This window comes from Pogoniulus pusillus, chromosome 20 (assembly GCF_015220805.1).
Source record: "Pogoniulus pusillus isolate bPogPus1 chromosome 20, bPogPus1.pri, whole genome shotgun sequence".
Classification (NCBI taxonomy): Eukaryota; Metazoa; Chordata; class Aves; order Piciformes; family Lybiidae; genus Pogoniulus; species Pogoniulus pusillus.
In genome coordinates, this window is record NC_087283.1 from 11,925,065 (window position 1) to 11,950,589 (window position 25,525).

A 25,525-nucleotide genomic window follows, 5' to 3' on the forward strand; every position below is an offset into this window, starting at 1 on the left:
TGTGCGCTTGCGCAGGAGCTGCTGCCGTTAGTCGCTCCTCCCCGACCTGCCGCCGCCGCTCCCGGCGGGCCCCGCGCACCGGGAAGCTGCTGGGCGTGGCTGGTGCCGCAGAGCTGGCCCCGGGTAACGCGGCCGGCGGAGCCCGCGCGGGACCGCGGCACCGTTACCCCCGCGGGGTAGGGTCCTGCTTCCGGGGCGGTGTTGTGTGAGCCTGCGCGCTGCAGCGGCGCGCTCGGGCGCTGGAGCTCTGCTGCCCGGTCAGTGGGGCAGAGCGGCGGCCCGGAAGCCTCGGAACGAGTGCAGTGGTGCCGACCCTCCCGCGATGTAAAGCAGGCAGCACATGGGGACGGCGGTGCTCATGCAGGGTGCTGCAGAGCGGGAACGTTGGGAGTACTGCAGCTTCAGCTTCTGCTGAGCTGAGGGTTCTGTCACTGCTTTTTCTAGAGATGTGGAGAAGTCTCTCATTTCATGTGATGCATTTCTTGTAAATAATCCTGAAAGAGGTGGTGCGATTAGGCTTAGGTGTTGGAATCTGCTGTAGGAAGGTGTCATGCAGAAGGGAAGCAGTAGGGTTTGACGAGATGGGGGTGTTCAGTGTTAACGATGGTGATCCTGCTCTGGCAGGGGGGTTGGATTAAATGTTTTTTTGGAGGTCCTTTCCAGCCCCTTAACATTCTACGATTCTGTGTGATTCTGTAATCCAATTCTGTTTAGAGCCTGCACTTGCTTCGGAAGCCATGTGGTCAGCTGATGAAATTGCTGAGCTGTGTTACCTGCATTATAGGACCAGACTCCCTAAGCAGGGGAAACCAGATCCAAAGAGGGAATGGACTTCACTGGCAGCTGTTGTCAAAGTGGAGTCTACAATCCAAAGAGAGGTTCTTGCTAGTCCAGGGAATTTGCAGGGTAAGACTGGAATTGATGAGTTGTGTGGACTGGGGAAATGGGGAGAGGAGGTGGCAGTCTTTGATGCTTTTCCCTTTTTCCAAGATACAGTAATAAAAGCCCCAAACATGCACCACTTCCTGTCCTACTTCTGTCTGCACCTGAATTATTTACTCTTTATTATCATAAAAGCTTTTATAGCTTTTGTCTGGATAGAGATAGCTTGGTGAAATGCCATTCCTCTCAGACTGCAGCTAATGTAAACTCTGGCAGAAGTGTGTTCAGCTACTGTTTGAAAGAAGCCTAGAAATGTCTCTATTTACTCTCCTTTGGCAGATGTGTTATTGCAGTCTGTGTCAGTTCACTGTTATCTTTTCCCTTACTGGCACTTGTGTTGTCATGCAGATTGTATCCCATGCTGCTTACGTGTTTGGGGAATCCTACATCAACGTCTCCTGTGTGTTTAGCATATCAACCCCATGTCAGTGCTCTTGCTATAGAACATAAGATTTTTGCCTAGCACTAATGCTTCTGCCTGGAATGTTGAGTTCTCCATCTGAAGCCATTTCCTTTCACATGGCCTGCCTCGCTGTATCTTCCCTTCTGTGTGAGAGCAATGATCTTTGTGACTGTTCAATTAATGTTTCTTTTCTCAGTAACAAAAGAAGTTGTTGCTATGGGAACTGGAACAAAATGTATTGGCCAAAACAAGATGAGAAAAACTGGTAAGTATGGTATAAAATCCATGAACTATACTGCCTTTGTTTGTGTTGCTGTCATAGAATCAATGAAAATGTCCAAAGCACTGAGCTCAGACTCAGCCAGAAGTGTAAGGCAACAGAGAGCCAGAATGGCTGCCCTCAAAGTCTGCTGTATTTGCTGCCTTGCAGCTGAATATACTTTTTTATATGTGGTAATTACAGTTTAGGCTCTGAATCTGCGTACTTAAAGACTTCATAATTAAACCACAACATAAACACCCAAACTGTGACTGGGTGTTACAGTCACCCACTTCTATTGTAGTGTGTTGCAAAAGATACCACTGCTGAGTTAGGATAGGGGTGAACCCAGAAAAGCATTAATATGCTTTTTCTCCCATATCATACGTTCTGCAGCAAGATAGTTCTGAGTGTTTGTTCAGCAAATACATGGGACAGATACCTGACTCCTCGTAGCTACTGTTTCTTACCATTTCTTTTGGGGCTTCCCTTGCTCTACCTGGCCTGATTTTAAAAGTTCTTATTCAGAACGTTTCTGTCTTCTTTCCTAGGACAGGGGATTAGCCATGGTAGGTAGTGCTGAGAAGTGACTAAGGTTGAAAAGCATCTGTGAATATGTAGGTACAAGGCTTTCTGCCTTCCTCACCCTTCAGAGGAGAAGCAGAATAAGATAGGAGGAATGGTTTCTCGTGCATCAGTTTTAGGTTGTTCTGTATAATGTGCTTCATATGAAATAGTGGAGTAGGATCAAAAACTGAGTATGTTAGATTTTCATGAATTTTTGGCCATCTTGGACAGACATTTTTATCATTGATTTAGGAAGATTGTGATTTATAATTTAGGTATTAAGAGGCAAAGTAGGAAATTGACTAAAGTAAAGCTAGTTCCTGTCTTGTTTATCTTCAGCAATCTTAAGTTTATAAAATACTTTCCTCTTATATGATTCATTTATTTTTAAATTACCTTTGTGGTAGGTCATGTTAATGGTGATCTGTCAGAGAAAGTTTAATCTTTTAGAACTACTAAAGAGGACTTCTATATTCTGGCCTTTTATTGTTGAAATAAAAGTTGATCTACAGATCCCATTCCTTTAGATACTGCAATAGGAAGACAGTGCAGGAACTTTGAGGATGAGGTGTGATAAGTATCAGAATTATTTACAAAAGAAGTAGTTTAAATTGTAAGATGTAGTACAAAAAGAAACTTCAATGAAAGGCTTGACAAACACTTGAAACTTTCTGGATGTTTTGCTTCATTTTAGAATATCAAGGTTTACTATTAAGGGCAAACATCAGGAAGGTTTTTGAAGGAAGCTGGTCTTTGTTCAATTCAAAGGCTTTCAAGTATTAGAAGTAAAATTTGGTATTTAAGCAAGTCTGACTTGTCATGGAATGAAGACTTATCCCTCATTTATGTAGGCTGACCTCCTTTTGTAGCAATTGGAAGCTTGGATATTCTGCAATAACCAAATATGTTAAACCTTCAAGTGCTAATAAATCTGGAGACCTGTTGTTTCTCAGATTGTTTGCTTTGTTCATCTCCCTTTCAGTAACAGTGCATGTTGTTCTCGTTTGGTTGCTGCTTTAGGAGACATCCTGAATGACAGTCATGCTGAAATTGTGGCCAAGAGGAGCTTCCAAAGGTGAGACATGAAGTTCATGTGCTGCTATCTAGTGCATCTTGAGGGGTTTTGTTGTGATAGAAATGGTTTTGACCTATAGCTGAAATAGCCAGCTTCAATGAGGAGAGTAGGTAATGTGTTTTTTTTCTCTTTGTTAGCAGTTTAATCTTTACATTTCTAGGTGTTGTTAAGGCCCTTTCACAAAGCTTGCTTTCTTCTCTATTCTTGTAGAGACTCTGAAGAAGTAGGATCTGATTTCATGTAATGTCAATGCTGGTCTGCTGGCTAGCTATCAAGGGCAGCCTTTTTGCTGTTTCCAACATACAAGTCCTCTTGGTTCACATCAGCTAAGCTGGTTCAAGGAGCTGAGCCAGGAGAATAGTAATGGTGCTGAAATGAGTCCATTTCTTACGTTCTTATATTCTAGCCCCTCAGAGATTTTGTCAGGAAAGAACAGTGGGCATATAATTCCTGTTGTTTTCCCATGCATTAAAAAAAAGTTTCATGAAAACTTTCTTCACAGGTATCTTCTCCACCAGATGTGGCTGGCAACTTCCCATCAGCAAGGCAGCATCTTTGTTTCAGGAACAGAAACTGGGAAGTGGAAACTCAACCCAAATATCATATTTGTTTTCTTCTGCAGTCATACCCCCTGTGAGTATGCAGGAGTGAATAAATTTTATGGTTCCTCCTACTACAGTATTTTCTGACCCTTGCCTTCCTTTGGTTTGTCTTTGAAGTGAGCGAGGCAGTAACTCAGTGTTACTATCAGTGTGTCCCCTAAGATGTCCTCCACAGATACACTTGGTGTTTTGCCTTACTGGATGTGATTCATGAGAATTCAATAAATCACAGGATTGCAGATTGTTGGGGGTTGGAAGGGACCTTGAAAGATCATTTAGTCCAACCCTCTTGCCAAAGCAGGGTCACCTAGAATCAGTCACACAGGAATGTATCTAGGTAGGTTTTGAAAGTCTCTAGAGATGGAGACTCCACAGCCTCTCTGGGCAGCCCATTCCAGTGTTCTGTCACCCTCGCAGTAAAAAAGCTTTCCCTTATGTTCATGTGGAACTTACTGTACTCCCGCTTGCACCTGTTCCCTCTTAGAATCATAGAATCAACCAGGTTGGAAGAGATCTCCAAGATCATCCAGTCCAACCTATCACCCTGCCCTATCCAATCAACTAGACCATGGCACTAAGTGCCTCATCCAGTGTTTTCTTGAACACCTCCAGGGACAGTGCCTCCACCACCTCCCTGGGCAGCCCATTCCTATCATTAAACATCACTGAGAAGAGCCTGGCTCTGTCCTCCTGACACTTGCCCTTCACCTATTTATGAACATTAATGATGTTATATACTGCTCATCATATAGTGGAATATTTCACTATCTCTTTGAAAAATAATGGCTGCTGTTTTACAGAAACCGAATAGAGCTGCTGTCATATTCTGGGTGCTCTGCTTTAAACATTGTCTCCTTGGATTCAAATTTTAAAACATTGGCATTCACCACAATGCCAAAAAAAACCCTACCCACCACACAGAAAACCCCAAGTTATCAAGCAAAAGCCAACAACAGAAAAAAGAGGGGCAGGGAACCAAACAACCGCAAAACAAACACAAACTTCCTCCACAAACAGCCAAAAAAATCCTCTTTCCCCAGCTTCTTGTGAAATGGAATGAACTTTTTGTTTTGTCTTGGAAAACGCAGTAATGTAACCTCTTGGTGTGTCAGCTTATTGTTTGTCTCAATGTTACCACACTCTCACCATGTGATCTTCACCTGCTAAGCCTGTAACCACAGAAGAGAGGTGTCAGCATTCTCAAAATAGGCCTGGTCAGTGCTTTAGTAGCAAATGAGCTGCTCAATGTGTTTATGATTTTGATAGTGTTGCAATGGTCTCCTTTGGTAGTGCGATATAAGAATAGAATCTACATCAAATATTGTTTCAAGGGTAATTTCTTGCCTGCCTTTTTCTTGCATGCTGATCAGGCTTTGCTTTGAAGTGAGCTTCGGAATTTTGGGTTTGAGCTTGTTTAGTGGTACAAATCAACATTTCCATCCTGAGTTGATAGGTTATTATTCTTTTGAGGTTTGTATTGCTTAGTTGGATTAAATTAGTTTTACTGTGCGTCATCTACTTCCCTTGTAGTCTGTGACACTTTTTGCTCTATAATTTTGGTTTTAAATTTTGGGGTTTGGATTTATTTCTTAGGTAGAATGCAGAACTTGAAATTAAATTTACACTGGCTCAAATTTCAGTGAAATCTGATTCAGCATTGTACAGGGCAATGTTGTTTGAAAAGTGTGTCCTCACAGTTAAATTTTCATGACTGAATCTGTGAAAGCTAGTTGTGGTTGTAATGCTACTGGTGTGATGTATTCCAATAATGAGAGATGCATTTTTGCCCAGTTTTGATGTTCTTGCTTTTCTTCTAGGTGGAGATGCTTCTATTATTCCAATGACTGAGCCAGAGGACCAGTTTTCCAAGACAGCAGCTGGAGGTGATGTAGCTGAACAATCAATAGACTGTAGAAGTAACCATGATCCTTTAGGTCCAGAGGATAAAAGGAAATCAGAGAAAATGCCAAATAATCATATCATCAAGAGAAGGAAAACTGATGATGATGGTTATTTTCCTGTAATCACTGAAGACATGGATATTCATCAAGTATCTGTGAAACAAGAAGATGACTCTAATCCAAAGAGCTGTGAATGTTTTGCAGAGGTGCCAGTAGCTAGCAAGCAGACTGGCCTAGGGAGAGAGAAGGTAGTAGATGTTCATAGGACTGGAGCAAAGTGCGTACCTGGAGAGCTATGTGATGCCCAAGCACCTGGACTGGGGTATCACTGTGTGGGATTATTACGAGTGAAGCCAGGCCGTGGTGACAGAACATGCTCGATGTCCTGCAGCGATAAACTGGCTCGCTGGAATGTCTTGGGATGTCAGGGATCTCTTCTGATGCATTTCCTGCAGTATCCAGTGTATCTGTCAGCAATTGTAGTGGGGAAGTGTCCATATAGCCAAGAAGCTATGAGGAGAGCAATTATTGAAAGGTAAGTGCTCCTGTGGAAGGTAGGTAAGGTGTGTGGAGAGAGTGGCTTATGGAATACAATGCCGCACAGACATCAGGAGTTTGCACCAAAGTAATTTCTGCAAACACACACACTTTCAGCAAATAGCCCTGGTTAGGAGAAAGGCGACTGCTGCTAGCAGGTCAGACTTGAAGATTCACAAAAGATTTTCTGTTAGATCCAAAATCCCTTTGATTGTCCCTTCACAGAGCAGTGAGAAGCTGCTAGCCAGCTGAGATTTTTAGAAGCAGAAAAAACAGCCATAAGGACAGAAATTCAACATAGTGAAGATTTTTAGCCTAGCAAAGTTGAAATTCTTGATTTTAGTTCCTCAAGCAATCAAGGTAAGTTTTAATTTATTCAGTTCTCCATACTCCACAAAGTCATTCTGAATGTCTCTGAGTTCTCTGTTATACAATTGTGTGGGTGAGGAAAAGCAACTTTTACTTCTTGCAGGGTCATTTCTAAAATGAAGTTAAGTCACCTAATCCATCTGTCCTAAAGGTGAAATGACTCCTGTTAGTCATTTATTCATCGTGGCAGTTGGAAGATGTTCTTGAAGACTGGAGGAAAGCAGATGTCCCTCCATTCCTGAAGGGCGAGAGTAAGGACTTGGGTAGCTCCTAGGCTGTTCAGCCTAGTCTTGAGCCCTGGGAAGGAGATGGAGTAGCTAATCCTAGAAACCATTTTCAGGCGCAGGAAGGACAAGAAAATAATCAGAAGTAGTTGGCATGGAAGTCATGCTTGACCAACTTGAAAAACTTCTGTGATAAAGTGTCTGGCCTTGTAGATGAGGGAAAAGCAGCAGATGTTGTCTACCTAGACTTCAGTAAGGTGCCGGCTCTGATAAGACCCTCATAGAGAACCTGTTAAGTATGGGCTGAGTGAGCAGACAGTGAGGTGGACTGAAAAGTAGTTGAATGGCTGAGTCCAGAGGGTGGTGATCACTGAACAAAGAGTAGTTGGATGTGTAGCTGCTGTGTGGGGGTCACTACTCGGCCCAGTTGTCTTTTAACAACTTCAGTAAGGATCTGGATGATGGTGCAGAGTGTACCCCCAGTAAGTTTGCTGCTGACTCAAAACTGGAAGGAGTGGCTGATATGCCTTTGTGCTGCCATCCAAAGGGACTTTGACAGGCTGGAGAAAGGTGAAGAACTTCATGAAGTTCAACAAGTGAAAGTACAAAGTCCTGTATGTGTGGAGGTAATAAAGATGAAATTACACGTGTAACTAAGTATATTTTGTATGTTTCTAATATTTGGTTTCAGTCTTAAGTTTCCTAGCACAGTTACCAATATTTTTGACTGCAAATATTTTTCATTGTGATTGCAGAATTGTGTTGCACTTCTTATCCTGCGTGTTTTCACCTCCATCGTTTATACTAGCTTTTAACTAGACCATTAAAAAAACCCACTTGATTGTAGTTTTTGCAAAGATGGGCAAGGTCTTAACCTGTGAGGCTTTGTTTTCCATTTAAGAAGCTATTTACTAAAAAAGAACGCTCTCAAGCCTCCTTGTCTCTTCTATAAGTCATGTTCAGTTCTTTTTTAATGCAGATGTAACATACTTTAAGACTATTATGAGGAATTTCACTAAATCTGTTTAGGACCAGGCTGAAAACCACTTGCACTTCTCTGTGTTTCCTTTAGATGTCAGCACATTTCACTTTTACCAGACGGTTTTCTCGTTCAGGAGGTGAAGCTGCTGCAATCTAATCTTCAATTTGAACACAGCCGTAATGCAATCCAGGAGATTCAAGCTCACAGCAAAACAAAACTTGTTCCTTGTAGCGCAGGTGAGTTAAGCTGGGCTGGTTGCATAACTGTAGAAGTCCAAATAGAAATTAGGTGGTTTTCTTGGTTTCCTAAAATGCAACATCATTCATTATCATTCATAGAGGCAAAGTGTGACTTTTGGCAAGACATTAATTGTTAATAATTAATGATAGTTCTGCGTAGGCAGTATTCAGTCTGAGTAAACACTGGTTTGATGCTATGAAGAATTTGTAATCTAAACAAAGGGAGGAAGTGACCAGCAAAAGTTCTGAAGGCAACAAGAAAAAAATATCAAAAGGCTTCTTGTGTCAGATAGTTTTGCATTCTGCTTGGTAATGAACAGAAGACTCTTGCCATGCTGTGTTATGCTTGTAATTGTTCCAGAAATGTGCACGTGTAGAAAGAATACAGAGCAGTGTAGTGTAAGGGTTTAATTGACAAGAGATTTTGGACATTGCGTTTGTTGTCACAGTGATGAATGAATATGCAAGTCACGTTGTGATTTAGCAACATTTGGGGAAAAAAAAACAGTGGAACTGCCACTGGGTGTGTATGATTAAGCAGTTTCTTTAAACTTGAGCATGCCTACCTTCTCCTATTTGTATTTTTGGCTTCATCTGGAGCTGGAATTTATTCTGTTACAAAGAGCCGATGATAAAATAGAATGGAAACAAAGGATTCCTTAATGGAATTCATTACATTGCAGTTATTTACTGGTGCTAGGAAGGAAAATACTTGGATACTGTGAGATAGGAAGCAAAATCCATCATTGAAAAATGGTCTCAATTCACTTAACAAAGAAGATCTGGAGCTAACCGTGCCCAAGTTTTTGTGTGTGCCTGTCTTTCTGTACAGTTACTCAGGTCATTCTGTTAAATAAAGATGGATGATGCTTTGTCACACATTTTTGCATCTGTGAGTTATGCCAGGTTGGTGTTTTTCTTGAAGGAGTTAAAAATCAGAATAAACTCTGGATTCAGGGCTGTTGTACACTGAGTATCAAAATATGCTTGATAAGAATGTGCCAGCAGGTATCTTTAAAAAGAAAAATGTGTCCTGTTTAATGTTTTTTTACATTTGTGGCAGCTATGAAGAAATGAAAGAATGGTAACATTTTAATTTTTAAGTACGTTTTTATCTGCTTGTCCTCTATCCAGGTGGCTTTAGATATTACACACCTGGAGGGTTTAATGTTTAATACTGGTGGTATGTGTTTGAAGTTACATGATATTAGAAAGGATTTTGACTTAGTAAATACAGCATTGTAGCTATCATGAGACAAATACAATTTATACTTGGAGTACAGCAGCTGCATCATACACTTGGATCATAACAGGTGTGATTGACATGGTCTCCATAAAATGCTTTATTGTGTGTAGCTTTTGATTATTTGTATATCATAATGATATCATGAAGGAGAGAAGCTCTGAAAATTGTCTGTAGACTTCGTGAATGTCCAGCTGTTGTGCCAGTTAGGAACACAGAGAAGTGGGAGGACTTGGGGAACAAAAATCATCTCAAGGCAGTTAAAGGAACTATTATTAGGCAATGGAAGGACAGATTAGGCCTGTCAGTCAGTTTTGGTTTTGCTACTGATGGTTTGCTAGTTACTTAGAAATCTTTGAAATATGGTATGCAGAGCTTCAGCATTAAGAAGTTTACAGTCTTAAGATGGCAATAAGGTTACCATAATGGGGATAAAGGTTAAGGTTGGTGGCACTTGTTACCTCTCCTAACAAATTATTTGATACTAGCTGCTAATATTTTTCAACTAAAGTCTACAGGTGTTTGATGTATATCAATTGCCAAGCACAGAGAGAAAGAGTATACAACATACAGTAAAATAACAGTACACCATAAGTAAGAGAAACCTAGAGTAACTGGTGCAAGTGATGGGGGGGGGGTGTGTGTGGTGTATTTCACAGCCTGACAGGAAAAGAAGCCAGTTTCTTCGTGTTTATCTGGACAGGATGCACAGAACAAAGTAGAATCTCCCTAAGAATGGGAGAATTACTAGGCTGGAGATCAAATATGTAGAGACATTGATTCTTGCAGGATGGGATTTGAGATGAAAGGTCTGTATGTGTGCATATTTAAACATCATATACCTGTTCTTTAGGTACTGGAATCCTGACTCTTAAAAATAAAATGGTCCTCTTTCCAGTTGGAATTCTTCTAGGAAGCAGCATGTTGTCGGGTGAAGACATAGACTGAAAGGAATTGTTAAGTGCTGCCTTTGTGATGAGAGCATCTCCCTCGTTCATAATCCTTTTTTCTATAGCTATCAGTTGGAGTGCAGTTCCTGAGCAACCTCTGGATGTCACCTCAGATGGCTTCCGTCAGGGAACAACAAAGAAGAGGATTGGGAGCCTTCAGAGCAGGTGTGCAAATGTTGTGATATCTGAATGAAGATACCTTATTTGTGAGCATACATGCCTCTGTCAGCTCATGTGATGTGGAATGGATTATCTCATCAGAGAGAAATCTAACAGTGGGAAAAAATGGGAAAGGTAGGGAGAGGAGGAAAAGGAAAGTCACTGTGTGAGGGAGAGAAGAGGAGTTACAGTGACAAAAGCTGAATGAGGGTTAACAACTGTGTCCTAACAACTGTGTCCTATTTATTTGTTGCTGTTGCTTAAAGAGAGCATGGTAGTTAATGGCGGTGAGTGGCTGTGATCAATTTTAGTGAAGACATTTATTGGTGAGGTTAGCAGAATTGTTGCTTTTGGGTTGATGGCTGTGAAGGAAATGCGTGTTGCAAGTCCTCTTTTTACAGTGTTCTTTTCTGTAAGAGTCAGACTGTGACCTCAGATGTATGATTATTAAAAGTATTGCTTTGAAATGTGGCTTCATGCCTTAGAGTTTGAAAATGTTTACAAGGACAAATTTCATTGCAAATGTTTACATCTGCAGGGATACTTCTAGTTCTCTTTTACAGTTTGCTCATTTAGGGTGAGGTGAGCAAAATTGTTGTTGGTCTCTGGAAGTTCAGTGTGAGGGCTGAGGCCATGTTTTGGTTGTTGACTGCTTATACTGCCAATTTGTCAGTGGTCACATTGCTCATTTTTCCAAGACTACTTGAGAGGAAGAAGATAATCCTGACAGTAGTAAGTAAAGCTGTTAGTAGAGCTTGGACAATTGTGGGGAATTCATTCACATGCCTGTGACTTGCACATTCTGAGCTTCTTGAAGTTAAGCCTGACTTGGTTGAGGTTTATCCTGGTATAGCTTAGAGTTTCCAGATTCTCCCTGGAAAGAGAACCAGGGGCTATGTGATTTGTATCCAGTACTGATGTCTGGGTTATCGTTAGCACAGGTGACCTGGGTGAGTTAGTGTGTCATTAGAGACAGGCTTTATGTGCACTGTACAGTACTGGTTTTCTGCATGTGATGTGTAGTGTATTCCAGAAGGCATGTGAAAGATTAAACCAAGCAACCAGCCTGTTTTTCTCAGTAGGCTTAAATTGGTTACGTAGCATTTGTAGAGCAGCTCTAAAAGTTCAGAGCTGTTTGCTGGCTGCCAGTGTGCCCAGAACTGTAGGGACTTAGTGTTGAGAGGTGCTCTTCTTTTTTTTTTTTTTTCCCCACATGCTCAAAATTGACTAAAACATTCAAAAGGTCTTAGGGCCTACAAGGCTGTCACTGCAAAGGTCTCATTTCCTTGGGAAATCAGGATTAAAAATGATGTCAAGAAATAAGTAAACTGTTTACACTATCATGATAAATGGCCACAAAAGGAACTTTTATTGTAAAAATAGGGAAATTATAGCCTTGTTGAGGGGGATGTGTTTAGTAATAAACAAGACTTGTGTTTCTACCCTGGTTTTATTCCCTCAAGGAATCTCAGGGTGATTGGTGGGGCATGTTTGGGGCTTTTCCCTACCTAGGAAAAACCTATCTAGTGTGCTAGATAACACTAAATATCAAGGAAAGTAAACCTGGCTGATTTAAAAGGAATTGGTAAGTAGAGATGTGGTATGTTCATTTGTTAATGCTGGATTAACTAAACCACCAAAACCTACAATATGAACCTTTGACAGATTGAAATGAAGATGAAATTTTACAGCATCTTTGCATACTATGATTGAATTTCTTAAAAAGCATGTTAGCAAAATAGGAGGGATTTTTGGTAGATGCTTTCTTCTCAGTGCTTCAGGAGAGTCAGCTTGCCCATGTTGTTGGGGAACAGCGTCAGTCATCATGAAGAGAAGTGAATTTCATAGAGAAGATAGCTGGGGCTTGCAAAAACAAACCATGCTTCATAAGCAGCACTTCTGACTTCCTTCTCTTTGGGAGAAGAGTAGGGCTTAAAGCTGGTGGAGGTGCATGTGGTATCTTCAGAACATTTTTGAAACGTTGTTTCACTTAAATGCAGATAGGCTCTTTGAGAAATAAGCTGTGCTGTAGCCGTTGTTGAATTTGTCACTGTTGTAAAAAGGACAGCATTGTTCCAGGTATTTCTGCCTGATCTTTTATTTGTTCTGAATAATACAAACTTTGCCAGTTTGAGCAAACCTTGGAGGCCTTCTCTGCTTGTTTGCTCGGTTTTGGGACTAGCCCTTCTGGCTCAGCCTGCTGTAATTTGAACTGATGATGGTGCAATCTTGCACAGATAGCAATGTGGGGGTATTGAAATGGCAGAGTGCTGTCTGGGACAGTGGGGGCAATGCTGCTCTTTGTCAGTCTAACATTTGAAAGAGAGAAAGGGCAGGTGAGCAGCTCAGGTGGGGTAGGAAAAGTTAAATTGTGAAGAACTGTATACATTCTTTAATTTTTATCTGCCAGATCCAAGATCTGTAAATTGGAGCTCTTCCATACATTCCAAAAGCTGGTGGCAAGTATTTCACAAGAGGATCTACCAGACACACTCCGGTAAAGACATTTCTGTTCTGTTTAGGAGACTGCACTTATCTTAACGGAACTCAAGAATACTGTGATGATAACCAGAATCTTCTCATGAATCTCACTTTAACCTCATGACTAAAATTTAGTACTTGAAAACTATGGCATGTGCTTGTTGGGTTAGGAAGATGCTTTTTTTAATCACGTCTTGGTGAAATAGCTGTCGCATCTCGTTGTGTTGTTGACAGAAGAAATTGCAGGTGGTTGGTTTGCTTGGAGTTAAGATAACAGTTTTGGGCAGCTGATCTCTTCTGAAGGCTTACTGCTTCTCAAAAGAGTAAGCTCTGTTCCTGATCAGTGGAGCCTTATGCTTCTGTTGTACTAGATCCAGTTTCTGCTGGACACCTCTGTAAGCCTCTTCAACCTGCTGCCTTGTCAGAAAACTCAACTTTTTTACTGCCTTTTTTTTTCAATGAGTTATAATGATCTTATCTGAAAGTGCAATGGGCAAATGCAGAAGGAGAAGTGAAAAGGGAAATTAGAAGAGAAAGTATTATCTTTTTTGAAAATGTGAGTTGTTACATACACTGTATCTTTGGTGGTGTTCAGACTCCCCTATCCCAAAATTGTCACTCAGCTACTGGTATCTGGTTGGTGTATATTAATTCTATCAAATGTCACTTCTTTGTTTCACAGGAAGGAAGAGTGTGAGGTTAACAAAAAAGTTTGCATCTTTTTTCTTCTAAATGTTTGATAGAGTCAGAGGCAGTAAGATGAGATAGTGTGCAGGGCTATTTCAGCAGTGCATCTATTACATAGATGGAGAGCTTCTGGAAAAGAGCAGAAAGAAGCTTTTGTCTGAAGAAACTGTACTTGGAGTTTACATTATTAGAAACAAGTTTGGTTTATCAGGCTGGAGTTTCTTGCAGTAATCTTCCAATCCAGCATTGCATTGTGTGCATGGAGCAGGGTATAGCTTTGTATATATAGAAACTTTTCTCTCACTTGAGCTTAGAGATTCTGAGAGATAGAGAAGGTTCAGAATCCATTGCCTCAGAAGTTTTATTTTATTGTAGATGTGATTTCACCAGCACTGAGACACAGTTGTACCAGTTGTTGAGCTACTTAAAGTGCCTGTAGCTGGTGATTGGGGTGGTCCTGCAACAGTCTCTGCTGCTACTGGCTATCGATTCCCGTTTTCTCCCTTGTATCAGTAGCACTTCTCCAACCCTAGGGTGACTAAATTCAAGTAGCTAATGTGGCAGAAATTATTTCCTTGTCTTCTCTGTTTTCTGTTGACTTAATGAGCTGAATTGGCTCATAGAAGGCTAGGAGAGATAGACCTATGCCAAGGAAGCAGCAGGTGTGTGGCTGGAAGCAGGTGAGATAAGTAATTTCTATATTTCATGGTACTAAGATATTAGATGATGTAAACTTAGCCAGAGTCAGCACACTCTGTATCTTTAATTAGAATCCTAGAATTGTCAGGGCTCAAGGATCATCCAGTTCCAGCTGCCCTGCTATGGGCAAGGATACCTCATGCTAGATCAGGTTGCTCAGAGCTCCAACCAGCCTGGCCTTGAAGACCTCCAGGGATGAGGCTTCCACCACCTATCTGGGCAACCTGTTCCAGTGTCTGACCATCTTCGTGGTGGAAGAACTTCTTCCTAACATCCAGGCTGAATCTATTCACTTCTAGTTTTAGCCCATTTCTCCTAGTCCTATCACTACCTGACACCCTAAAAAGTCTCTCATCAGCTTTCCTGTAGGCCCCTTTCAGATACTGGAAGGCCACAATAAGGTCTCCTCAGAGCCGCCTTTTCTCCTGGCTGAACAGCTCCAACTCTCAGTCTGTCTTCACAGGAGAGATGCTCAAGCCCTCTGATCATCCTCATGGCCCTTCTCTGGACACATTCCAGCTCTTGTCTGTAGAAGCATCTCATAACTATTTTAAAGTTCTGATACTGTTGTCTGAAGAACAGATTCGACCTGGTGTGCAGCAGCCAATATCCACACAGAGCTCAGAGACTGATTTAATAACAACATTGTACCGCTTTGGATGCTGAGGAGCCACACACAAAGCTAGAACAACTCCCCAGAATTCCCCACATGTTATATGCAATTTCTTATCACCAAACTACCTGATTTGCTTTACAGCTTCTTCACCTTAAATTAAAACAACTAGCCAGACAGTTGATAGCACATGCTCTAAGAGGAGTGGCCTTGCAGGTAAGGGGCTTCTCAGCACAAGAGTATGTTTTAGTATTATGATGATACATTAATGAGTAAAATTCACTTACTAGGAACACGAGTTGCAGTAGTTTTACATCTTGGTTCGGGGATGAGTGATTTCCCATTGGAATGGGCTGCCCAGGGAGGTGGTGGAGGCACCGTCCCTGGGGGTCTTCAAGAAAAGACTGGATGAGGCACTTAGTGCCATGGTCTAGTTGATTGGTTAGGGCTGGGTGATAGGTTGGAGTGGATGATCTTGGAGGTCTCTTCCAACCTGCTTGATTCTATGATTCTGATGACAAGCTCTTGTTTCTTTAGGTTCTGATGACTTGGTGTGCTAGTTTGAAGCTTTTTGTCTTCTTACAGCCTTTTGTTTTACTTTGGGACCTTCTAGCACAGGCTAGGCATCACTAACCTGGCAGTAGCACTTGAAGGACATAGTTCCTAGCAAGTGAAGCTTGCTTGCAGTATATTTAACCCGAACTTAAACGTCACTATAACCTCAGCATTTATTCAAACAGTTTGACTTGGATAACAATGTCAACATGAGCCATGCTATTGCTAAAGTGATTTCAACTAATTCTATAGGTAACAATGTACCTCATTCCTTAGTTCAGCTTTAAATATGAAATTGTGAGCCTCTTTTGGGTGGGATTTTGTCCCCACTTGTTTAACTGTTACAGTTTGCTCAGAATGGAGCGTGAGCCGGTGCACTGCTGGGTAGGTGACTCACTGTGCTGATCATGTGCTGCTTACATAAAGACACTTCACCTCAGGGCTTTGCTAGACTCCAGTGGATTCGTAATTTCCGTTTGACATTTTTGTCCTTAACTGTTTTTCTGCCTGGGCTTCCCCTGGCAAAGGCCAGCTGATCAGCAGATGTGGCATCATATTTAGGCTGTATTTATACATTCTACTTACACACTAGAGGTGCCAGCTCACCAGTCAGCTTGTTAAATGCTTTGATTTAAAGTCTTTGTTTTTCCCCCACTTCACTGAAAAGGCAAAAGAAATAAATGCCTTCTATTGCTGTCTGTTCCACCTTCTCTTTCCATACCATATTCCGATGTGCTTTCTTCCTTTTTCCTCCTTTTCTCCTTGTTATCTAAATATGAGATAATAAATCCCAAATCTCAGATTGCTTCCTTTCAAACTCCTGTGTATTTAACTGATACCCAATGCTGTATTTTCTTTCCACTCAATGTATTTTGATATCTCCTCTCACAAATACGTGACTAGTGTTTAGCTGTCACTCAGTTTCCTTTTCCCTCTTTGCCTCCAAGTTCCTGCCCTGCCTCTTCTAGATCACTTTCTGGTGTCTTGGCTCCCATCCTTTCTGCTCTATCAAAGGAATGTCATTCTGTAGTCCTTTCAGGTTTCCTGAAAATTTTGTCTGGGTAGTTGTAGTGTATTTTAGGGCAAAGATCATTCTTTATTTAACCCTTTCTTCATCTGCTATTGTCCACTCTCAGACCTAGGATACTGGGGCAGTTAAAATTTTACACAGAACTGGTATACTGATCCTGATGTTCTGTTTTCTTTCCTGTATCTAAAGCTGCTTCTGCTTCTTGTGCCTTCCTTTCTCTTTAATTCTTGAATTGTTGTGCCAGATTGAAGAGCCTTTTTAAGTAGCATTTTCTGCCCCACGAAAAGACTCATCATAATTATCTCAAGATGTATTTTTAGTTTTTCAAATTGCTCTATTGAGCTTTTAAATCTTTTCTTTGTGATTCTTCCCCCCCTCCAATCTTAAACGTCATTGGGAAAAGCCACAAAGCTAATTTTCCACTTCCAAATGACGTTCTGATAATCCTGTCTCCCAAACTAGACAGCGCAATGCAGTGACTTCTTCCAAGTGCTGCAGAGCTTTACATTACTGTTAAAACTTGTTACTTTGTTCTGTGCTTTCTTAACACCTGGTGACAATTACAGTTTGGCTGCAATGACCGAGTTGAAGCATCGAAGATGCTAATCGTGTCAGGCTGAGTATAGCTTTCTGGTTCTCTATCATTCAGGATTCAGAGCAGGTTTTTAAGTGTTGAAGATCTGTGAGCTTTTGTCCTCTTTGATGTGATTCATTAATTTTGATATAAGAGCAATATTTGGCCTGATGCCTTGTGCTTAGGTCAGTGTTTTTCATGTGCAATATGTCTCTAGTTTCAAAAGTATATTATGGGTTGAATGTAAATGTTTGAAAGGGGACATGGGGTTAAATGTAGGCTTTGCTGCTGAGAAGAAACAATTGCAACAGTGTGTTGCTTTTCTTTGCACGTTGCCCATTTATGCTCGGTTTTCTTTGTGGCTGAGCACATGAATGTTTCCTAGGATGACAGTGATTTGTGTAAGGCTTTTTCCAATATTGTGGTACTTTTCAGAATGAAATCTGTGGCTCACCTCTCGTGTCTTTGGCATGCGGCCATCAGAATCACTCTTACCTCTGGCACAGTACTGTAGGGGTGGAATTGAAATAGTAAAAGGAATCAAAAGGAATGTAGTCAGGCAAACCTGACTGGAGATTTTATGATTGTACTGGATTTTGCCTGAGGCAGCTAACTAGTGTTCACATCTACCAAAAAAAGTCACAGGTTTTTCATTACAAATTCTCAGAGCCTTAATGGCTCAGTGACCTCACCTTCTCTGTATCCTCTCTCACCAGGGCACCCACCTCACTCAGCGTTTTGTCTGGTATTGTACTTGAAGAAGCCCTTCTTGTTATCCTTTACATCCCTTCCCAGATTCAGTTCCAAGATGGCCTTAGCTTTCTGTTTCATCCGTTGTTAAATCCAGTAGTGATGTCGTCTGCATGGGAGAATGGACCCCAAGAGGCTGTGTCATGTGTGCTCTTCTGACTTGCTACAGTGGGGTGAAACTACTGAGGTGCTCCTTACTGTGACAGCTATATTTTACCCTTCCTATCTGCTGCCACAGTTTCCAGACAAGGGTCTGTGGAATAATCTGTGTGTCTTAGTTCAATTGAGTCAGACTGCCGGATATGAGCTGAAGAGACCATGGTTTGCCAGCAGATTCAGGAAAGAGAGCAACTTTTACACAAGGAATCAATAAAGAACGCTGGACACTGGGAGCTTTTCTCTGGGTTGATGGCAGGGAATATAATAATAAAAGATAAATCTATCGGTTTTTATCTGGATCTATAGCCTGTATGCAGCTCATGAACAGCTACACAGGAAAAAAGCCTTCACCTTTAACAAGATTGAGCCTGTCCAAAAAAAATGTTGTATGTATTTTTCTTTTAAATTTTCTTTTTGACCATCTTAAATATAAGTTTATAAGCACAAGGAGCTGTGTCCTGAAGATGTAAACAACATCAGGTATTAGCTACTCTGTGATAAAGGACAAAAATAAGTCATTAGATACATTTGTAGTGAAGAAAGGCAGAGTCAAAGTCTCAGATGTGTCAGATGTACTTTCAGTGTAAGAGGTGTGCTAGCATAGGAGAGTTCTTCTTCCCAAAGAATGATTCAGTCATTGTTCCATTCAGTGTATTCATGCATATTGCTCTCCAGAGATGGTTCTGAGCTAAAGGTGCAGGTGGTTTGCACTGCCTGAAGATCTTGAGGTACCTGGGAGAGGATGTAGGAGGTGGCTGTGATATGTAGAACTCTGTTGTTTTCCTCATTGCTGCTTGTGTGTAGTGCTGGGTTTTGGCTTATCCAGTGATGCTCCTAAACCTTGACCCACCACTGACAATGGGATTCTGTGACTGCTCCACTGGCCAGGGTGGAGGAGAGTCACAGTGGGCCCCTTCCATGGAACTTCACAGAGCAGCTTGTAGTTTAGTTTCACAAAGTTTGGTTGGTGTGAAAAAGGTAAAGAAAGCAAAATGGATTATCTGTGACAAGAGCACAGCCAGGTTTGTGGGAGGGTGGTATCCATTTCCCATGTTCAGCAGTGGCAGACAGGTTCTCCACTTCTGCACTTTCTGAACCTAAGGTCTGTAGGATTAACAATCTCTCATGGCTTGCTATGTATATCAGAGTGTTCTAGAAATACATTTGTTGCTGAATCCCTGACACACAGCTTCTGATGGTCTGCTGTTAGGTTATTTTTGGGGGGATGAGTGGTGGTCAGTATTACCTCTGTGTAGAAGAGCCTGCTCTGGAACTTAATGCAGTGGTTCTCAGACTTTTTAGATAAGGGTTCCTGGTAATAGTTTGGGTCTTCCTCTTTCTTGATGAATGCCATGTTGGCTACAGTTTTCCCTTCATAACACGCTGAATGTATAAACATCATGTGCCACATGTGGCTGACAGACTGTTTGGCAAAGGAAGAAGAAAGAGGTTAAGAAAGGAACGCAAGGAAAGGAAAAGTCTTGATGAAATTGTCTTGGAGACACTTGTGTTCAGATACTCTAGATCTGAGGTGTCTTCCAACCAAACCAGTTCTATGATTCTATGAATTTCCCTCTTTTCAAAAGCAGTGGGATCATGCACTCTGCAGTGGCCAACAGTTCTGCTGTGACTGTGGGGAGCAGGTGCTAGATGAAGAAGGGGAGCAGGCCACCAAAGCTGCGAAGCATCTTTTTGCTTTAGGGAGAAGATGAAAAAATTCTGCCTTGTCTCACTCTTCCCTGTTATTTTGTGTTATAAAAGGAAAACTGTCCTGTTTGTCCTTGTCCCCTTCCAGCCAGCACTCATACCCATTCTTCTAGCAAAATAAGGCTACTTCCACCCAATCCAAAGCACCTGCCTAGTCACCTTTTCTGCTTTGCTTCAGCACTTCTTGCTGTTGTGGAAGTCTTCTGTAAACTATCGTCACAGTCAAATGTTGACAGCTCTGTTGTTGGAGAGTGTCTATGGGGCATGACAGAGGAGTTGTTTTGCTTTTTTTGTTTTTTGGTTAGACTACTGACCATGTCTAGGTACAAGAGCTTCAGGGCATGGGCCTCTCCAAGTCTTCCTTAGAAGCACAAGAGAATGTCACTTTGTAGCATGAAAGAGCCGATAGGGCACCATCACATTTTCAGATGTTTGATTGCTCTTCTCGTTATGTGACATTGCCTCCAATGGGATAATAGGTTTGTTTGGGTTTTTTTCGGTGTATCTCCTGTCAGGATGAAGACTCTGGAAACCTACTGGGACTACAAGGAAGCTGCGTTGAATTATCAGGAAGCCTGGAAAGTGCTGCGTAGCCAAGCCCTGTTGGGTTGGATCAAGAATGCCAAGGAGTACCTGTACTTCACATGAGAATACATGCAGAGATGTAAATCTAGCAATGAACCCTGGTGCACAGCAGAGACATCTCTGCAGTTCAAGAGCTAGGAAAAGGCGTCCTCTAGTTCATGTGCTGTGGGGAGACAGAAGTGAAAAGGAAAGCAATTTAGGGAAATCTTTATTTTGGTTGAGTCGGAGCCTTTTCTATTGAAATACAGAAAAGGATCATTGCAGACAAGGTTCTGAGCTGCATAAAGCAAGATGCCTCCAAAAAGAAGCAGTGATGTGCTGTCCTCTGTTGTCTGAGGATGTGATCTCTCAGCCATAGTCCATTACAACAGAAGTAACATCAGCTGAAACTGAGCAGTGCAATGGAAAAGCTGGTATTGTAAAATTTTAGTACCTGCTTTTTAATTGTTACTCTTTATACTGTTTTAGTTTGTTTTGTGTTGCTGGGACAACCCTTAACATATAGTAAGTAATGTATTTATAACTCTTGGCTCTCCTTGTTCAAAGCCTGGTAGAATTTTCCATGTCCTCTGGCCCCATTTCTTCTAACTGGAAATACTAGTTCTGTTAGAGTCTTCCTTCTGGGAGTCCTTCACATAAGCTTCCATTTACTAACTATAGCTGGAGCAGAAACGGGAGCGTTCTGGAGAGAAGGCTCTGTCAATGCCACTTATGATGTCCTGCACATCTCTCTCAGTTTCAGAACTTTGCCAGATCATCTCTTCATCTGTTTTGCTTCTGTGGGTGGAAGAGAAGCCTTCTGAGTTACCTGGTTCAAACTTGTCCATCCTGTGTACTTTCAGGCTAACGCTTACCTGCTTTTCAATGTTTCAGGCACTGTCCATCCCCCTGCCTCTGCATGGTTAAAAGCAGGGATGCCTTAGCCGTTTATGTCACTGTTTCCTGGCAAGTGTTCATTAATAGCTTGGCAAAGGTGGAGGTGCTTTGTGGGGTGCTGGAAGGAATCTCTGGCAGTCTTTGCCTTTATGCTTTCTTACCAAATGACATCCACATGGCAAAGCATCCAGTATTGCAAGCTGGGGGAATCAGCAGGCTATCCTCCTTAAACCTCCTGTTTCAATTTTGCCTTCTGTGAGCTAGTCCAAGACTATCTGTGCTACCAAGCACACTCCCTATTTGTACCTTTTCTGCTGTAAACTACAGTTCATAAAATATTTACACAGGGCAGGATGAAAGAAGTGGATAATTCAGAACATGAGTGAGTAATGACTTGAATGAGTAATGACTTTGGTTTCTGTTCTTACTCTGTTTTACTTTAGTTTTGTATTTGAAATATAGGTGCAAGAGTTCTGCAAATAGCCTTTACAGACAACCTGCTGTGCTGCGTGTGGGACTGAGCAGTTCCTATCACATTGAAATCTGAGAGTCCATGACAGCAAGTCCTGTCACTTCACACTTGAGTTGACTTGTCAAATAAGAGCAGTTCTCTTCCTCTCTCATTGGAGAAATCTCTCAAAGAACATAATTCCTGTGTGTATAAGCCTGTCCTCTCAAATCCAGCACGAACATGCAGAAAGACCAGTTGTATTGGTGAGGCAGAGAGTCATTGTATGTGTTTGTAGGGAGCAGGGGATTATGCAGAATGGTGACTTGCATTAGTCATCAGAGGCTGAAAGGTGGCCAGGTGCTATTGCAGGTGGGTCACACAGTGAATTGCTGAGTAAAAATGGTAGCAGGTAGCAGAGCAAATAGTATTCCAAAGGTAGAGTCCTGTAGTATTCTTAGAAATAGGTAGTACATATCCAGGCTCCTGAAATCTACATTGTCTTTCCCTGAAGTCTTGCAGGATCTATACCTTAACAGACCTATTTTCCCTTTGTTAATTAACAAGGTCTGTAGTGAACCTGCTGACCAGACTGGAATGTTCCCATTTCCTATCCAGCTGCAATATTAAAATGGGTTACATAAGGCTGGTTGTTCTCTGGTCTTGGCTTGAGACTAGTTTTCAGAGAAGCAGTTATATGATGTAAATTCTTTTAACTCTTTCCTAAAATTCAAGCCTGGCAGTTAGGAGAATTTGTTCTTTGTAAGGTTTTGCAGTGCATTTGTAAAATACTTCAGAACTGTAGACTGCTGCCTTCTGCTACTTCTCAAGTTTGCAAGTGCTTTTAGAGGTGCTGAATGCTGGTATTAACCTCACTTTTTGGATGGATTTGAGGATATATTTAAGCTTAGAGTGAGTCAATGAATACACAAGGACAGGGGAAATAGCTAAAACAAAGCAGCATTCAAAAGGCTGAGGAGCTAAGCCTGCAGGATCTTACACTGAGCTGGATGGATTGAAAGTAAGTATTTAACTCTGCTTCTGTTTAATTCCAAGATGGCAGGAAATGCTGTGGGTAATACCAAGAAACAGCTCTAAAAATCCTAAGGGAAAAAATAGAAGAGATAACACAATCTCTGCTTCTAGAAAAAATAGCAAACCAAACTTCCATCATTGTGAGCAGATCTTTAGAAGAATTACTCATGCAGGGAAGCAGTTGGCATCTTTCAAGCTTGTAGCTGACACTGAAAAGGCACAGGGAGGACAACGCAGATGTTGCCACAGGAGAGTGGAGCTGTGTCTGTGTGTGTGTGTCTGAAGTAAGGGGAATGAAGTGCCCACAGTTTGTGATGAATGAGGACAACCGAACAATTGGTAACAGGAGCAGCAGAGCATATGAGGCCCCGAGATTCTTAAGGCATGTGTGAAATGCTCTACAGAGCCTATTTGCATTGCCCAGATAGGTTATTGACTTCCTCAAACTGGTATGGGGACCAATGGTCCCTATTTACCAGAACAAAGCAACTGTAGTTCGTATTTTGGATGAGATATCCTTAAAGAAAGATAGGGTGAAATTGGGAGCCAAGTCTAGCAGAGGGGTCTGGCAGTTCTCTCAAAGCATGACCATCCCAAGAATCTGATAATGTCCTTGTAAGAGGGTTTCAACAGGTTTTATCAGGTGGGTGCAAGGTAAATTTTGAGGAAAGATCATCTGAATTCATCTAGGACTAGTTTAGTGAGGGAGATGACACTTCAAGGTAGGCAGTGTGGAAGTGTTGCTGTAGAGACATCGAGTTATTGCTTAATTTTTCTGTAAGTTTAAATGCCTTTCCTGTGCTGAAGGGTTAACAGAAAGGGAAGGTCATATGGGCCCCAAATGCTCTTACTAACTGGACTGTTGACAATAGTACTATTGTGCTACTTAAAGGGATGCATTTCACCTGTGCACTTCAGAAGGAAATCTCTCCATGTTTTATTGCCCTTTTAAGAGCAGCTGCAGATGAAAAGTAAAGCTCCTGCTGTAGAGAGTGTATCCTCATATTCCCTGCAATTACTTGTGTACTTGGACTCCTAAATATAAACCAGTAATTACAGAGGAATTAAAGAGAGTAGTTATATTGTGGTGTTTTTGTTTTGTTTTCTTTTCTTTTAGAGACTTATGAAGGGTATTCCAAAAAGTCACCTTGATCATAACATCAGGAATAAAACTTCATCTTCCCTTGGTTTGTTCAGATATATTTACATGTTAGCATGTGATTATTAGCTTTACCTAGCAGTTTCAAAGTATGTTTCTCTCTTGATAACAGCTAGCAGAAAATTAGTATTTGATAACCACAGACAACCTGTGACATTACAGCTTAAAGGAAACAACATTTTCTAGTAACAGAATGTGATTAAATCACAGATGAAACCACATTCCTTTATTCTGAATCAAAAATTCTGCTCAGTGTAAATATTTACATAAATGTGTGGAAAGAGGCAGGGAGGAGATCAGGGTGGAAGCCATGAAGGAGTGTTTGCTCTAGCAGTGCCCTATGCATTGCAGCGCTGTTCTGAATGAAAGGCTTACTGAAATCAGCAGCACAGTTTTAGATGCAGTAAGCACATGCAGAACTGTTACTGTTGACAAGCCTCCAGAATAGTGTCAGCATTTCTCCTCGGTTTGGAGTCCTTCTGCCAGTACTGTGAATAACTAGAGCAAATATAATTCTAGGCTTATGATGACTTCATGGGAGTTTGATTTATTATGATTTGAGCTTGGAAACTATAAATTTTAACTCTTCAGTTTAAATATTCTGAACTATGTAGCACGAAAATGAAGTAAAAGCTTTAGTATGGCTCTAAGCTATAATTAGTACTTCCTTGCTAGCTTATGGAAGTCACAGTGATGCTACTTTTCCAACCTAGTGTTATTTTTAGTACCAAAGCATGAACTCCAGTACTGAGCAGCTAGGTCGTCAGTTAGGTTGTTTCACTGCCCACCCCCCATAACTCAGAGCCACAAGTGTGCCTCTGCCTGTAGGCAGAGGTAGTTCTGTAACCATGGTAAGCCCATTTGGAGAGAAGTTGAGAGCCTCACAAATAACAGCTTTTGGTTTTGTGACAAAGCCTCTCACTGTGCTGTGAATATGCTTTGGCAGTAGTGCACATAAACGAGAGGAGCTGGTCTTCAATTCTTTATTCTGCATGCAGCATTTCAAATTCTAGTTGTCTGCCTCAACTGAGCAGAAGCAGAGAACAGCTGGAATGGGAGATGTCTAAATGTGGTGCAGTTCAGCCTCACCTGTGGTGAGCAGGGACATCATCAACTAGAGCAGGTTGCTGAGCCCCAACCAACCTGACCTTGGATATTTCCAGGGATGGGACATCTGCCACATCTCTGAGCAACCTGGGCCAGTGTTTCACCACTGTATGTGAAAAACAAATGCGTGCAAAACCAATCAACCAACCAAAAAAAACTAACTTCATCTTTCTTATAAATGTGCTTTAAGTACTGAAAGACCATGAGAAGGTCTCTCTGCAGCCTCCTGTTTTCCAGCCTGGACTCACAACAGACGTGTTCCAACCCTTGGATCACTTTTGCAGCCTCCTCTGGACCTGGTTCAAGAAGTGTTTATCCTGTGCTGAGGACTTCAGAGCTGGATGCATTACCTCAGGTGGGATTTCAGGAAAGTGGAGGGGGAGAAACCCCTCCCTCAGTCTGCTGGCCACGCCTCTTTTTATGCAGCCCAGGATACAGTTGGCTTTCTGGGCTGTGAGCACACATTGTCAGTTCATGCCCAATTTTTCATCCATCAGCAGCCCCAAGTCCTCTGCGGGACTGACCTCCATTCATTCCTGCCTGTATTGTATTGATACAGTGGGCTGCCCTGGTCCAGCTGCAGCACCTTGCACTTGGCCTTGTTGAAC

General features: G+C 41.7%; 1 protein-coding gene across 3 annotated transcripts; it reads left to right on the forward strand.

The window, feature by feature from the left end:
* Positions 1-9: 9 nt before the first annotated feature.
* Positions 10-20,719, forward strand: ADAT1 (adenosine deaminase tRNA specific 1). 3 transcript variants are annotated; one of them, XM_064160249.1, is made up of 10 exons: positions 10-176; positions 715-906; positions 1,542-1,610; positions 3,192-3,246; positions 3,749-3,879; positions 5,666-6,284; positions 7,952-8,097; positions 10,359-10,458; positions 12,863-12,949; positions 20,223-20,719. In XM_064160249.1, the coding sequence occupies exons 2-10, from the start codon at positions 738-740 to the stop codon at positions 20,353-20,355; spliced, it is 1,509 nt and encodes a 502-aa protein (XP_064016319.1). In that variant the 5' UTR covers positions 10-176; positions 715-737; the 3' UTR covers positions 20,356-20,719. The 3 variants fall into 3 exon arrangements, with proteins under 3 accessions (XP_064016319.1, XP_064016320.1, XP_064016321.1); XM_064160250.1 differs by lacking the exon at positions 12,863-12,949; XM_064160251.1 differs by lacking the exon at positions 10-176 and having other exon boundaries at positions 827-906; positions 3,154-3,246.
* The last annotated feature ends 4,806 nt before the right edge of the window (positions 20,720-25,525 follow it).